This window comes from Cimex lectularius, unplaced genomic scaffold (assembly GCF_000648675.2).
Source record: "Cimex lectularius strain Harlan isolate CLEC.00 unplaced genomic scaffold, Clec_2.1 scaffold74, whole genome shotgun sequence".
Classification (NCBI taxonomy): Eukaryota; Metazoa; Arthropoda; class Insecta; order Hemiptera; family Cimicidae; genus Cimex; species Cimex lectularius.
The window spans coordinates 68,245-84,435 of record NW_019392795.1 but is presented as its reverse complement, the minus strand read 5'-3'; the positions used below and the strand labels follow the sequence as shown (position 1 = coordinate 84,435).

General features: G+C 35.9%; 1 protein-coding gene and 1 long non-coding RNA gene across 4 annotated transcripts in view; one reads left to right on the top strand and one right to left on the bottom strand.

The window, feature by feature from the left end:
• LOC106667534 (blood vessel epicardial substance) overlaps window positions 1-11,241 on the bottom strand; it is a 33,461-nt gene extending 22,220 nt beyond the window's left edge. For 2 of the 3 annotated variants that reach the window (XM_014395532.2, XM_014395535.2), the window contains exons 1-2: window positions 10,964-11,241; window positions 3,964-4,347 (exon numbers count right to left, since the gene is read on the bottom strand). In XM_014395532.2, the coding sequence (XP_014251018.1) occupies window positions 3,964-4,323 (360 nt within the window). In that variant the 5' untranslated portion in view covers window positions 4,324-4,347; window positions 10,964-11,241. The remainder of the gene's footprint in view (window positions 1-3,963; window positions 4,348-10,963) is intronic. The other variant, XM_014395533.2, reaches the window with a different exon arrangement.
• Window positions 11,242-11,418: 177 nt separating this feature from the next.
• On the top strand, window positions 11,419-16,134 carry LOC106667537. The gene is made up of 4 exons (XR_001340596.2): window positions 11,419-12,620; window positions 12,688-12,845; window positions 12,904-13,086; window positions 16,095-16,134. It is a non-coding gene; the product is annotated as an uncharacterized LOC106667537 (long non-coding RNA).
• Window positions 16,135-16,191: the final 57 nt, after the last annotated feature.

Here is a 16,191-nt window from a genome sequence, read left to right as displayed (position 1 = left end):
TTAATTAAAATATATATAATTTGGAATTCAATTTATATTCCAATCATAGTTCAACATCTAAATGAACATAATTCAGTGCTTTCTCATTAATCCGAATCAATTGCTGCAGGGGGTACTTGGATTACAGTAAAATTCGTATTACAGAAGGTGTAAAAACATATATACAAATGTACAAAAAAATTCAACGCAACACTATTATTGCACACAAAAAGCAGTAAACTTATTATAATTCTCTCTCTCCCTCGCCCTCTCTCTCTCCCTCTCCCTTTCTCTCTCACCCCCTCTCTCTCTCCCTCTCTCTCTCTCCCTCTCTCTCCCTCTCTCTCTCTCTCTCTCTCTCTCTCTCTCTCTCTCTCTCTCTCTCTCTCTCTCTCTCTCTCCCCCTCTTCCACCTCATTTTAGAATCGAAAATCACTCAAAAATAGTTGACTATGATCATGTTTACTGTTGGCAATATGAAAAATATCGATTGATCTCCCAGATTTTACAAAAAGCAAGAGACAAAGCCAGACGTCAAGAGCGAATTAGTCGACTGAAATTCGTTTTCCAAATTGTAATAAAAAATGGACAGGATTTGTAAACAAATATATGTAAAGACTAAAAAACAAACAGAACACAGTGGTAAACCAGCACAGTGCAAAACTAATATAATAACTAATAAACAAATAATAAATTATAAATTGATCATGCCATCAAGCTAACAGGTCCAAGCAATATTCGAACGATCTGCCTAAATAAAAATAACGTCCATCGATGGAAATGATTATTGTTAGAGACATCGCACATATAAACTGAAGATTCTGACAAAACGAGGAAGAATAGGAGGGCCAAGATATTTTAGTTCCATCCCTTCCAGACGTCAAAATGTTTTTACTGTCCAATACTTTGTTTTTATTAAGAGTCAAGGCATTTAGGAAAGAAGATGCTAGAAAAATTATTTGACGCAATTTTTAGAGTCGAAAACGAAGTTCACCAACTGTAATCGAAAATTGTACACTCATCAAGTTTTGTCATTCCAGGAAGATAGCTGGATAATATATATATATTATCTATATATATATATATATGTATATATGTATGTATATATATATGTATAGATACACCCAACCGGATGGATTTTATGCTAAATGGTCCAAGACTTATGACTCGTTACGACTGACGCGACTAAGGACGAAGACATGTCGGCGTTGCCAAGGCTGGCGGTGATAAACACAATAAAAGAAATCCAGCGATTACAAACGATTGCAAAGCAATTTAAACAAAAAGAACACTTAAACGTCAATTTAGTCGTGGTACCTTCTACGCGCTGGTTAATATCAATGAAATCAACAATTAAACACGACAAACTTAAGACGATCAGCGATGTTTGTCGATGGGATGAACTTTCTAAAGATGACAAGGGATACTTGAACTTTCACATCAAGAGTCAGGACATTTCAATTTAAATGGTAATCAGTTCACCTAAAAGAAAAATAAGGAATTGAAAGATTGTCGGCTTTTCTACTCTAAACGGCAAATGTCCTTAAATGAAATGCGATTATTTTTTGAAAGGCAAATTGATTTTATTAAATCATGAAAGAAGTTGTAAATAGGTTTTTATATTTTTATCTCAACACACAAACACAAAAGACTTTTGCAAACACCAAGTCTCAATTAGTGATATACATCCGCCGTAACAAAGCGAATTCGATTCTAGCCTTTCATCTTGTCCTCATAGTTAACAAGGCCTGCGTGCAGTACTTAAAAATTGTTTACGATGTTAAAAGAGTGACTCATAAGCACTGGGTCTGAGCATTGCTGGTTTTAAATTAAGGCCTAAAGATAGGGTAAGAGGCGTTTCAACAGCAGACCATGCATTAGGCAATGAGCGTAGGAGGCTCAACAGGTGTCAAGTGGAGAAAGTGGAAGTGGAACTATGTCGTGTTGTTCGGACATTACCATCAACCGGGACTACTTCCGTCCAAGGCTCGATTCTTTATAACTGACGGCTGGTGCGAGTCTTGGGGCCGAACTGCAGAACTTCGGAACATTAATTTAGAAACTTCTGGTGAGAAAAGTTTCGTCGAGATCGATTGATTCACGAACAACACTATTCGGTAGAAAGCTGATATTAACGTCTGAACATGGGCTTCCGTTGCATTTACTTTAGCTTAAAATACGCTCAAATTGAGAAATTCTTCCGTTCCTAAATAAATTTATTGAACTATAAAATTCCATAACTGAATTAAAGATTGCCACTAAAGACCAGATTTATTGTATGTGATTAAAACAAAAAATTCTTGTCTCATTTTTAACCACTGCTAAAGTCTGACTACATTCAACCTACGTCCCTACTTCTAAATCTTCATTAACACTGACGAGTACGAAATAATTTTTACTCTCTTCAAGGTTCATAACACCAGTAAAACTTAAAAATCTGGTGGATGCTAATGCCAGACATGACCATCAGACCTCATAATTATTACGACTACAGTTTAGATAAAACACATGTAAAAATTTGTGTCTAAAGTCGTTCAGATACTAACCAACGTCACGTTCTCCAAAACGTCTGCTTTTTACCATATGACATCTACGAAATTACGCGTACACTCGTCACGGCACAAATCATAGTCACGTCACGGTCAAACCACCCGACAGTTATGATATTACGCCTATAATCGTCCAGAAAATTTCAGCATTAGGTTTGCCAAACCATCTGCTGAATCCCGACCGACAGCTACGACATGATACGAACCACCTTGTAAAAGTTGAAGTTATCCAAATATAAACCACTGTCAGGTTCCTCAAGCCCAGTGATCGTCATTAAATTATGACTACAACAATCGACTAGATACGTAACACTGTCAAGTTTCACACACTATCTGATCAGACTAATACGACTTGAAGACCGCAGTCATCTAGATAGGAATCACTGCCACATTCCTTAAACTACATACATACATGGCCGCTATGAAATTATGCGTCCCATCTTCTAGATAAGGATCTAGAGTTCTCTCAAAATTATAATTACTTATAACCAAACATTTAGGCTACCGAAAGTACATGCTTTACTCTGTCCTTAGATACCATGACTACAGTTATGTAATCAACTGGAATACAAACCAGTTTTTCTAAAACAATCTGTCCATACTATCTGATTAAAACCTGTGGAATTATCCAGTGCGGCATCTACGGCATGATGAATACAGTCGTCTAGATGTGTTCCTCTAACAACTATGTCATCCCTGAGAGATTTCGGCTAGTTGTCGGAATACGATAAACAGTTAGGTTTATGAAATTGCTATCCCATCGGGCAGCTAAGACATGGTCGTCTAGATACAAACAACCCCCTATGAAATTATAACTACAGTTGTCCAGATACGTACCACTTTCACCTTTATCAAACGATTTGGCGTCTTTGAAACTATGACTACCACAGTGGTATGAACTAGAATAAGGTTCCTCAAACCAAAGTGATTATGATTATATTCACATAGATACGAACCACCGTAACATTCCCCTTCTAGACACGAACTCCTTATCAACTTAAGTTTACTGTCATAGGGTTTTACCATCTGACAGCTAAGACAAGACTACACTCCCCTACTACCGTTTTCAAACTATCAGACAGCTACAAACTGATGTCAGGTCCTAAAAACCACATGATTCATTCTCATACTTTGACATTATGATTAAAAACATGTCTGCAGTCGTATAATTAACATGACTACAAACCAATGTTTCTCTAAAAAAATCTGATCATCCTCAGAACGTAAAGTTAACGTGATAATATGACTACAGTCCTCCAAATACGAGCCACCGTCAAGTTCTCCACAAATCAACTGTCAGCTATATAATTATTACTACTACATCAGTCCAGTTATAAACCACATGATACTATAGTCGTCTATATAGAGCCACCGTCACGTTCCTCGAACTTTTTTTTTTTAACTATAAGATTATACATAAGTTTGTAGACCTTACCTCATCGACCTCTTTGGTGAAGTTGACAGGCCGAAGCCTGTAGAGCAGGATGAGTATGTGGACGAAGTTTATGAGAACGAAGTTGGCGTTCCATAAGAGCGCGTCCAAGGAGCATCTGACTGTAGCCCCCCACAGGGCAGTGAAGGCGCAGCCGACTAGCAGCGTCGAACGTAGGTACAGGAGTCCATGAAGGCCCGTCGGTGCCAGATACGACAGGAAATAAAACACGTTGGCGAGTTGAAAATAAATATGATTTATCGGCGACCACGAATGGCATTGAGGTAATGGCTCAAGTAGGAGGAGGGACGAACCGTTACTCCAGACTTCGGCCGAAGGATGGCCCGTCTCATCCAACGTCATCGCCACGCCACCCTCTGCATCACCCTGCAATCAACAACAAAAATAATAACTAAACAAGACGTTCTTAATTAGACGCTTGAATCTGGACCATCCGTACTTTCTCGATTCATTTAACGTTTGAGGCTACCAACTAGGTATAAATTTGTAATAGATAATAGACCCCATTACTGCAGACCGGTCGTGACCCTTTGCTCAACAAACGATTAGACACGCATCACATGATTTCATGAATATCGCATCACGGCTGCCCGGGATAATTCATCAGAATCGAACCAGGACAATAGACGAATCTCATTACGTTCAACAGTTATTCCGAAGATTCATAGATGTTACGTAAAAACTGACTGGCCAAGGAGAGAAGTGGTCAAGTCGGAACTCCGATAAATTTCCACATTTATCATGATGCACTCGAAACCCACAAGCCTCCCCAAATCTGGCTGTAGGCCCACAAAGCACTCGCGAAGTCCTACTTCCAAACAAATTCCGAATTTATAAAAACAAACTCTGGCACGTTCTCGCAGTTTCATTACTTAGTGGATTTAATAATTGCTTCCTTATAACTCATAAAAAATTGTCAACGTTTGGTTTGCTTCAAGGTATAAGTTTCCTTTGTAAAAATATAAATTACACGCTTTTATGTTACAAAGCCCTTCAAGTTTTAACTGAAAACCTTTTGTCGATAATACTTTCTCAGGACATACCGTCCTTGGCCATTGCACTTGGGTGTATTCACACATTAATTTATAGCTTAATTATTTTTAAAAAAACTTCGACTTTTGGAACATTCCCTGTTAAACAATGGATTTAAGATTATTCTGATAAAAGGAAAACTACTCACGTAATTTACACTCCGGAAAAATCTTGTTTCCCACGCTCACTACGCCAGAAAAAATTAAATACTGGAACAGATTATAATAGATAATTCCTGACTTTAAAATTATGGATTAATAAACTAAACCTCAATCCGCGGAATTACAGCGGGATGAAAAACAATTTTCGCCAGAAAAATTTATGTAATATGTAGTTTCAGTATTCTAGAAACGGGGGAAATTATGCTTTCCTCTCACGTCATACTCAGATGCAAGGGCCCTGTATTTTTCTTATTTCGACCTCGGTCGGGGGTGCAATAAAGATCCCCCTGGAGTTCCATCTATAAAGGGTAATGTGTGTTTAGTCATGACTCGTTTTTCCCATTACTTCACTTTTTTTACTGTTACCATCAGATTTTTTTAAACAATTTCATTAAAATTCACCATTCTATTGGAGTTATGGCCGATTGAAGTAAAAAGATCGTCGTACAAACAACCGTGAAAATTAAAAAAATGTTCATTCCAGTCTATACTTTAAAAAAAATTAAAAATATTTAAAGACTTATATATTACATTGTATGAGCAAAATGTGAGGCGTGTGTGATTTTAAGAGTTACATTATAGGCTGAAAACAAAGATAAGTTTGTACATCCTTTTATAACTTTGAAATCAGCGCCTGTCTGTTGATCAACGAACAATTGCCGAGAAATTTGCAGTTTTATTAGAAATTTCTCTTACAACCGTTAATCAACCCTCGGGAGACATGTTGCCAAGGGGTGCAAAGACATCCAAGAATGTTCAGCTGGCCAGGTGCCGTAAAACTTCAGAAAAACTTCACTCATATTAGTTTCAAGAACGTTTAAAAGTGAAAGCTTAAACACAACAACCAAGCACAGGTTTGTCAATAATCTGCAATGATTTTCTGTCGATTTCTGGTTGGCAGCCGATACATTACAAACTTTGTACATCTCAACTTATGCGAGTGGTCCTTTGGAATTGTGCAGTCACACATAATACATCAGGCCATCTCAGAAATCATCGTCTGGAGATATACTGTCATCGAACCAAGACAAGAAAGTTGATAGATGCAATAGAAGTTTCTCTATTCCACAAAACCAGCATTTGTAAGGTTTCTCTGCAGAAACAATACACAACGAGTTATCTCCCTTTTAGTATTATCCCTTTAGCAGGTCATGTGTCTATTTGATCTTTGTCAACAAGGCTAAAGTCTTAAAGCAACTTAATTTTTTGTTAAGTTAGGAAAAATTGTCCAAAAAGTACTATATTTTTTAGTGAGATTTGCCTACAGAAAGTTTGGTCTTTGAACCAACACCAGAAGATAGGTGAAAAAAAGATTTCTCTTGTTATCCTCAGATCCAAGATTTGTAAGGTTTTTTTGCAGAAGAATCCCTTAATGAATTTATCGCTTCAGTAGATCACGTGTTTATTTAATTCTAACATGTCTTACACAGTAAAGCAACGAGGTTTGAGAAGAAAATTCTTTTGTCAAGGTAGGAAAAATGTCAAAAAAGATACTGTTGGTGGAATTTCGAAAGAATGATAAACTTTAAAATGGTTACTGGTACATTCTGAATTCTTCTGAGCAAAAGTTGAAATGACAAATCGTAACCTTGCAGGACTGCAACATGACCACCTTACAAATCATTGCCTACAGAAACTTTGGTCTTGGAACCAACACCAGAAGATAGGGGAAATAAATATTTATCGTGTTAATCCTCAAATTCAGGATTTGTAAGGTTTTTCTGCAGAAGCATCTCTCAGCGAATTATCGCTTCAGATGTCATTGACAACATGACTAATACATAATATAAACCATCGGGTTGAATCATTAGCCGGTTACTGGTAGATTCGGAACTCTACTGAGCACAAGCTGAAATCACACGTGGTGTTTGTGCCGAAATATACTGCAGCATGACACTTTAAAAATCATCGCATAGAGAAAGTTATGTCTTGGAACCTAAACCAGAAGGACATTGAAACAAGGGTTTCTCGTGCTAATTCTCAAAACCGGCATTTCTAACATTTCTCTGCAGAAGCATCCCCCATCGAGTTATCACCTCAACGGGTCACGTGTAAATTTGATCTTTGCCAACATGTCTAACAAATGTTTTTCTATGGATAGCAATCTGCAGAAGAAGCTTGTGTTCAACTAAAAGGCACGTTTTAACCTTAGCTCTTAATATTTCTCATTAATTAGTATGTTATGTTGTAAATTTTTAATTGAACGCAAACAATAGACTTAGTTCTCACAGTGAGGTCTGATGGTGAAGGGATTTCAGAATGAAACGAATTGTTATAGGATGATTCCAAATAATTGCCCACCCGGCCCAATGCGTGATCAAGTAATTCCAACTTTTTACCCTCCTTTCTGTGTTATTATTCGAGTTTCTCTTCGTGGAATTTTAAGGATACAGGCCAATTAATCCAGGGCTATTGATAAAGTTAATTGATTATAAAAAAAGGTGTACCGAGAAAGGGAAGCTTTTCATTCATCTATTAATTATTCCGTATTTTTCAATGAGCTTCGTCGGCCTTTTGTGCAGAAGTACGTTTAACATTTTATTGCCAGCCCTTTCCGAACCGTTTTTACATAAAATAATTAAACATTTTGTACTATTAGAAGTATTTTCATCAGCAATGAAAAAGGAGAAGAATGTGAAGAGAATAAAAATCTCAAAAGTCAAACGAGAACAGGCCTGTTTTGTTTAGCACATTGCACGTTTTAGCAAGGTCTAAAATACTTATCGTGCAACCATGAAATAATTAACAGAAAAACCTTGTATTTATTCGTGATAAAATGAAACACAAATGAACCAATATAGACAAAAAAAAAAGATAATGAACACATAATTTAAAAAATAGTACGTAAATTTTTTCATAGACAAATTTAAATCCTAATAAAGATATTCTTGTAAATCATGAACTTTAAATAAAATCCATTATATTTAGTGGTCTATTGACCAAATTACTTCTTTTTATATAAGGTTTTGGTTGAAATGACAAAGTTAGTGCCACGAGCGGGATTCGAACCCAAGACCTTCGGCTCAATACGCCGCTAGTCTACCACCAACAGCGGCGTATTTAGCCGAACGCCGTGGGTTCGAATCCCGCTCGTGGCACAAACTTTTTTATTTATACAATGCAAAAAAATTTTTTTTATATTCAATCAAAGTATTTCTAGTCACTCAAAGTGTTTTCAAAAGTGTTTACAAAGAGTTTGTTTTCTGCGTAATTGTGCCATTCTTACATGTCGTGTTGGGAGTTTCAGTGAGATATTGCTGTTTTATGTTTATACATTTTTAGTTTATAAAAAACTGCAATATCTCACTGGCACTTTCAACACGACACGCAAGAATGGCACAATTACGCAGAAAACAAACACTTTGAGTGAGTAGAAATACTTTGATTGAATATGAAAAAAAAATTTTTTTTTTGCATTGTATAAATTCACTTTTTTCCACATCCTACATGTATTTGTTAAATTTAAACAATGTTTGTAAATCCCAGGCCCTGAAGATGATCTCAATAAAGATCGAAACGTTGGCACGATAAAGAAAATGTTTTTCTGAAACCTACACCACACCAGACCGCAACTCACGATTTCCGAATAATGAATTGAAGACCTTTCAACCTTTTAATGAACATTTTAACACGTTACATTTGTTGTATAAGACAAAGAACAAAATTTATCTCAAAGGGAGATCCAAAGTTTCCATTGTGTCTTTTGTCTGTTACCAACTTGAACTTAACAGCCTTAGCTTTAGAAAATAATATTAACTCTTGAGAATGAGTATGAGAAAGAGAAAGTGGTCCATTGCTCCATATTTTCGCAAACGCTCAATCCTTCGAACGTAACTTTTAAGAATTGATAATATTGTTAAAATTATATATATATTTTTTTATTATGCTTGATTGTGCTGGAAGAGTGTTCAGATGGCATGAAATGTAAATCATGAGTGGTAGGGTTAATAGGTGCATTGTTCAAAGTCGGTTTGGAAAATGTCGAGAGATTGACCTTAACCTTGATGAGCAAGAAGGTCGGGGCATGATTCAAGTCGGGTGATATTTTTGCAGCGATGAAGAAATGCTGATATCAAATTAAAAAAGTTCAAAAAAATAAAACGTTCAAGCTGAAGGGGTGGAACTAAGAAAGTTCGCTCTTCAAGAGAACAAAAAACATATCATCATAGAAAATACGAAATAGCATTGAATTATACACTCGGTTGAATCAAGGTGTAACGTCCCAGTCCTTCAAAAGGAACCAAATTTATGCAACAGGAATGTACCACGTATACTCAGCGCGTATATGCTAAATCCCGATATTTCGTCAGAGATACTTCTGTCCAAGTTTTATGTGAAGTCTAATTTTGAGCTATCTTTTGGATAACCTTTTATTTGTACTTTTTAATCGCTAAGGTTTGAAACAGAATACATGTATAATCTCAACAGTTGTGTAGAATATTTATTATTTCATTGAAATAATATAAACAATACAAATTATTCCAATTTTGCCAGATTAATACAGTTTATCGCAACAACTCAACGAAGGAGAAACTTTTGAACAATGGTTTAGAATAGACAAAAGTGAAAATTGACGCCCTCCAAGGGAAGATTAGAAAAAAAATTATAAATCCATCCAAAATTTCAATTTAGATTTTTAATTTTATTTTACGGCTTTTATATCTAACCGCGATGGGTGAATCCAATTTGTCAGTCACGTCATATTTAATTTACCTTCTTTCTGTTCTCTTATTCTCTTGCGACTGTCTACCTTCAACATTACTCTCTCTCTCTTTCTATCTCTCTCTCTCTCTCTCACTCTCTCTCACTCTCTCTCTCTCTCTCTCTCTCTCTCTCTCTCTCTCTCTCTCATCAATCACTCTCTTTATATATCTATCTATCTTCCTTTTTTTATATCTCTTTCTCTTTCTTCTGTTCTTTTTTCTTCTATCTTAAAAAAATTTATATAAAACGTTTAAAATGGATTACACATTCTCATTGATAATGTGGGTGGTTTGTATTTATTGGATTGGCAAAGAGTGGTTTGCAAAGATATCACGATTAACGAGAAAAACTCCATTCTGGAAAACGTCCAGAAAAGTTTTCCAATTACGGTACACATAAACATCGATCTCAGTAATTGTTTCACGACTGTCTATTAATTATACTTTGTATTTTTCTTTGTTCTTCTGTTTATTGTTTTTATAATTCCAAGGCGTTGCTATTCTGGTTGAATTTTGTTTTCTTCTTTCTTTAAAATCGATGGTTTACTTTTTTGTCAAATTGAGTTTATTTGGAAGGGGATTTTGCGCGTTCAAGACTCTAGAGGTTTGATTTGTGCATAATGATTTCTTTTTATATGTATATAAGATTTCTGTTAGTTAAAAACTATATTTTTATACAGTATTAATTATTATTTCTGCATTATTTTGATTATACGTAAAATATACCTGAAATTAGGAAAATAAATTGAGCGTTGTTTAAAATTTGTACGAATTCCAGGAAAATCGCAAATAAATAATTAATCTATGTATTTTATGATCCATGAAATTGAAGCTATTTTCTGTAATTTGGTCTGACAAACTAGGCGATTGTATATTATGAATTTGACTTTTTGCGTTTGTGAATGTTTTTCTGCAAAGTGTAGCGTGCAATCGTGTTAATGCAGTGAGGTCATAGGGCATCGAGGCTTGCCCACTCGACTGCCGCAACATCCCATATTGTACCACTCGGCCGATATCGGGATGGGGCTCGGGATATGCTGGAGAAAGGCCGACCGACAATTTATACGTGAATGTACTCTCACTCACCTAGTCTCGTCTGCAGAACGGTTTCCAGCCGACACGGCCGAGGCTGGGCTCGACCCGGACAAAACGGGGCAGGACCGGATCGGGAAGGAGACCGACCCACGCTCTCGACTCGAGACGGGTGTTACGCGGACGCGTACATGTCTTGCGTATCCGTACGCTTTGACGAAGAGCGGACAACTGCGGATTGAAGACCCTGGAACGTAGCCGGCTGTTCAGCTTCTGCCTTCTACCACGGCCCCTCTACGGTCTACCTCTGTACCTCTACAGTCCACACTCTACAGATCCGCTTCCCCGACTCCTACACGATGCAAATCGCGCATGCCCGCATGCACAACATGCCCCGTCTCGACACCCACACTCCACAGGCCAGAGACGAAAGCCGCAGTTGTCAGGGCGAAGTCGACCTCTCTCCTCTCTGACGGCCCGTGTAAAAACCCTTTAAAGACTGGTTCATTCATGGATTTTATCATTAGCCTCATTATCCGGGCCTATTCATTGAATGTCACTCGGTTGACGTCGCTCCTAAGTCATTGGCATATTCCTAAGATCAGGCCAAAAATCCTCATCCCGCAGATGACTTTCACTCTTTTCCCTCTACGAAATGACTCCATAAAAAAAGCTGTATGAGCGAGAAAAACCCCTTTTCATCTTCATAAAAGGATATTACTTTAAAGCATAAAATCATATTCTAGCCATACAAGGAATAAAATACACTTTGGCCCATAATTTTGCATTACAGAAATTAGATAATTAAAACATAACCAAAATGCCTATATATCCTGCTTATGACTAAAGACAAGTATTTTTGTTAGGCTTGCTATGATGTTTTGATAGGTTTATATTTATTAACCACATTTTTTTTAATCTTATATGCTATACATATTAATATAACTTGAGGTTGCTATCACTAGAGTCCAGATTTATACTCACAAAAAAAATCCTCAAATACGCCATATAATATGAACTAATAAAACCTGAAATATGCAATATTATATCCACTTTAAAAAATCCTCAAATATGCCATATGATATGCATTATGTAAAACTGAAATATGCAATGTTGTGTGCAGTAAAAAAAGCCTCAAATCACTATACCAATCACTAAATATCATTACGGTCCAACGCATCCTAGGTTTAATAGTACTGCCATTAATTTGTCGCAATTTTTCCTTGAATACATTTCCATTGAACCTAGGACTTTTTCTTAGCCCAATCGTCTTTTAAAATGCACAATGTACAATTTTAGGATTAGGTAGTAGGAATTGGGTACGATGAGTTTCAGTTTCCACAATGGTTAGGTGCCAAACCCTGACTTTATGCTTGAGCAATGCCAAAAATCACAACCAGACAACAATGCTTCTAGTGTTAAATTTTGATAAAAGGAACCTTTTCATTTTCACAGGAATTGTTACATGGAAAATTTTTAGCCTAGTCTGAAAATGTTAAAAGAAGCCTCACTTTTCCAATCTTCAGGGTGGAGCATTTCTTTCTTGCAAAACTGTTTAATAATTGGAATATATATTTTTGAAATTGAACATGATAAAATGAAAAGAAGAATAATAATCGGTAAACAAGGAAAGATGTTTAATCAAGACAAATTAAATAAACTAGGGTTTTAAACAATGACTTTAATTTACAAAGGAGGACATTTTATAATGGTTTGTTGTTAGTTATTACAGAATAAAGGTAGAAACATGCATAATTTTTCTCTTTTTTTCTATACAGCTTACAGAAAGCACAATCTGGTGAAAGTTGTCAGTCTCATTGTCTATGTAAATTTTTTTATTTTTAAAAAATGTGATAAAGAGAGCATGGCGACGTCTTAAATGCATGGCTCCCGACCCAGCGTCTGCACTCTCGCCATGCTTTTCGGGATATTAACCGTGAGTCGGCGTCGAATACGACTTAGGTTTAATTTTAATTATTTTCTACTTTTTCCAGCTTCTCGTGGTCTGTGTATCCTGCAAAGATTGGACGTATAACCACGAGGATTCTCTTTCTCTTTGGAAATTCTACCAAGCGGCCGGTTTCGCACCTGAAGCACCTCTGTGGGGCATAGACGAAAGGGGACTCTACATGCTAGTACCTGGAATACCCTATTTTGAAAAACCTACAAAAATCCTGGTAAGTTCAACTGATTTATTATGTATTTTGATGTATTAAAAATAAAACAAAATAAAAACGCAGGGCAAATTTCCTAACTGAACTTGTCTCTTTTTTTATGACAAATTTTTTATGTCTTAAAATGTTTGGTGTGTTGATATTCGATTCACTCAAATTTTTATAATTGCGCAATAAAAAACTGAAATATGGCCTCTATGTATTGGCTCTATCATATTTACATTGTAAATTTGGCAAGACTTTAAGATTTACAGTCTTTATATAACTATCTAGTTTGTATATATAATTTTGTAAGACTTGCTATATTCTGTCATACAATTTATGTAAAATTTATGATCATATGGGAGTTAAAAGCCTTTGCACCAATAGAAGACATGTTCTTATTCTTCCTGATAATATCTGTACAGGCTAGTTTTGAGTGTCCAGTCAGCAGTCCTACTATCGTTCTAGCCCTAAATGTCCTGGGTCATAGTTAATTTAAGTATTGATATCCAGGACTAGTTCGATGTGCTAAGGTTACAGTTTGAGGTTAAAAGGAGTCAGCCTCCAATATTGTGTAATCTCCATCATTGTCTCTTCACCAAGCTTAAGGCCTATTTCAGACGAGGCGGTTTAGTTAATTCAACTAAGTTGCCCGGTTGACTCTCAATTAGTTTGCTCCTTTGTGAAGACTCGGTTTCACCAGGCAACTTGTGGAATCAACCTCTCTTCCCAACGGGAGGTCAGTACATGTTAGAACCCGAGGAAGCTGGAGCACTTCTTGTGCTTGCTTTTCTGCAAAAAGAGAAACAAAAAAAGGAGGAAACCCAGTAAAGAAAAGTGTGGGTTTATCTGGTGTTATAAAATTGGGAAACGGGTGCTTCCTCTCAAATACTGTTGTACTACTTCCCTCTAAGCTAAGCTTCTTTTAATTTTATCACTATACTTTTCACACCTTATGTCCCATATCACAGGACCAATACGAATATCTTCAATGAACTGCTTCACATTTTTTTTTTTTTTTTTTTTTTTTTTTTTGGCGTTATGAACTATGCATATTAGCCATGTGACAAATTCGTATATGTGTGTTCAAATTTGGGGGGTTATTGGGAAAAAAGGGCCAGGGGCAACGGTGGGAATTGAACCCGCGTCTGCGGCTTGAGAGTCTCTCATGCTAACCACTCGGCTACCGCGGTCCCCCAACTGCTTCACATTGAAACTTGCAATGGCAACACTTTCCATGGTGTACTCAGTTGACTCAACTAAGCGACTGGTGTGATGGACGAATGCCGAGCAGTGTCTTTTGAGTTGAGTCAACCAGAGGGGATGAGAACGTGAGCAGCATTTGTGCCTGCTGGCCACCCGCCTGGGCGGACGAGTTGACTGCGTGTGAAAGGGTTGGGGCGATTCCCATACATTTTGCTACCACGTTACACTCCTTGACACCCGTCCGTTCAACTAGTTGCCTTGTCTGAAAGAGGCCTTAGGCTTTTCAATACATTCAAAAGCTTTGTTGAAGGCTTCCATATGTATTCTTCAGGTTTTGGCTTTTCCACTCCCATGAGTAGGAATCCCATCCTGAATAGGCCTTCGCCCAAAAGTGTTCCACTGTTTCTTATTCCTCTTGGCAATATCTGTACAGGCTTGTTTTTGCATGTCCGGTCAGCAGTCATAGAACTCGATTTAGTAGTTTCTGCCAGTTCTGAATTACATTTCTATTAAACCAAAGACTTATTCCAATCATATATGGTATAATATATCTTTTAAAATACTTTATTTAAAAAAAATCTGTTTCTGATGATATTTTAAGTTGATGAAGAACAGCTGTATTGATGAACAAATCACCACAATTATACTATTAAATATAATATTTTTCTTAGTTTAGTGCTTTTACGTATAATCACATGTGTCTTAATCATATTTGGTTCTGGGTTGAATTTCAGCAAACCTTTGAACATTTATTTAAGAATAATTTGGAAAAATATTGTAAAGTGGTTCTTAATTCTTATGACACCCCAATGAGTATGAAGGAAATTGCTTTACACAAAGTAAATTTTATTTCCTGTTTATTAATTAATGTTAGTTTACTTTAAGATTGCTATATTTGGAAAGGTTTATAGGTTAACCAAACTATTTTTATGATCGTATGGGCTAAATCAAATATTATTTCAATTTATAGTTTGTTTTTACAAACTAATTTTTGTACATTTTCTACTTCTATTTTTATGATACTTTTCTCAGGCTAAATTATATTTCTAGTTTCTAACAAATTGCTTTTTTTAAGTTTTGCTGTATCCAACCATATATCTCAAATTATGCTCATTTTAAAATTCTTTTTTAGCTTAGTATTTCAAAACATTGTTGAAAAACTAAACTTTCCTTCGTTTATGACCCAAAAAAACTCATTGTTATTCTAATCCTTCAAATTAATGCAATTATAAGTTGAAAAATCAATAAATACAAAAACCTTGCATTTCTGTGTCAAATTATGGGAGAATGTATGTTATATTTTTTATACAACCAACCTGTATCTGACTTAAGATAGTGAAGTGTGTAGTATTTACTGACCGTTAATTAATCATTATTTGGAGATCGTGAGATGCGGTCTTTTGAGATGTAAGTTTAGAAAAACATTTTCATTATCGTGCCAGCGTTTCGATCTTCAGGTGTGTGTTCACAGAAAACACACTTTGAGCCCTGAAGATGATCCCAATATAGATCGAAACGTTGGCACGATAAAGAAAATGTTTTTCTAAAACTACATCGCACAAGACTGCATCTCACAATCTGCAAATAGTCAGTAGTGAAGTAAGTTTTTTTTAAGACCCACAGTACATTATGGTTTGTGCCAATAACATTTCATTATTAACTTGAAATATAATACATGTAGTGAATATATATCTAGTTTCTTGTATGTAATTATTAAATATTTTACAAATCAAGGTGAAAAAGTTCTAATTTTATTAATCATATAAAATAATAATGTAATTATTGTAAATGTTTATAGTAATTCTATTGTATATTTATTACAGAAGATGAAAAAGAAGAAATGGAAGAAGCCAAAGAAAAATTCAACACCTTCAAAACAAGGAACAAAACAAAAAATGTTCTGTTAAACATGTTTTTGTT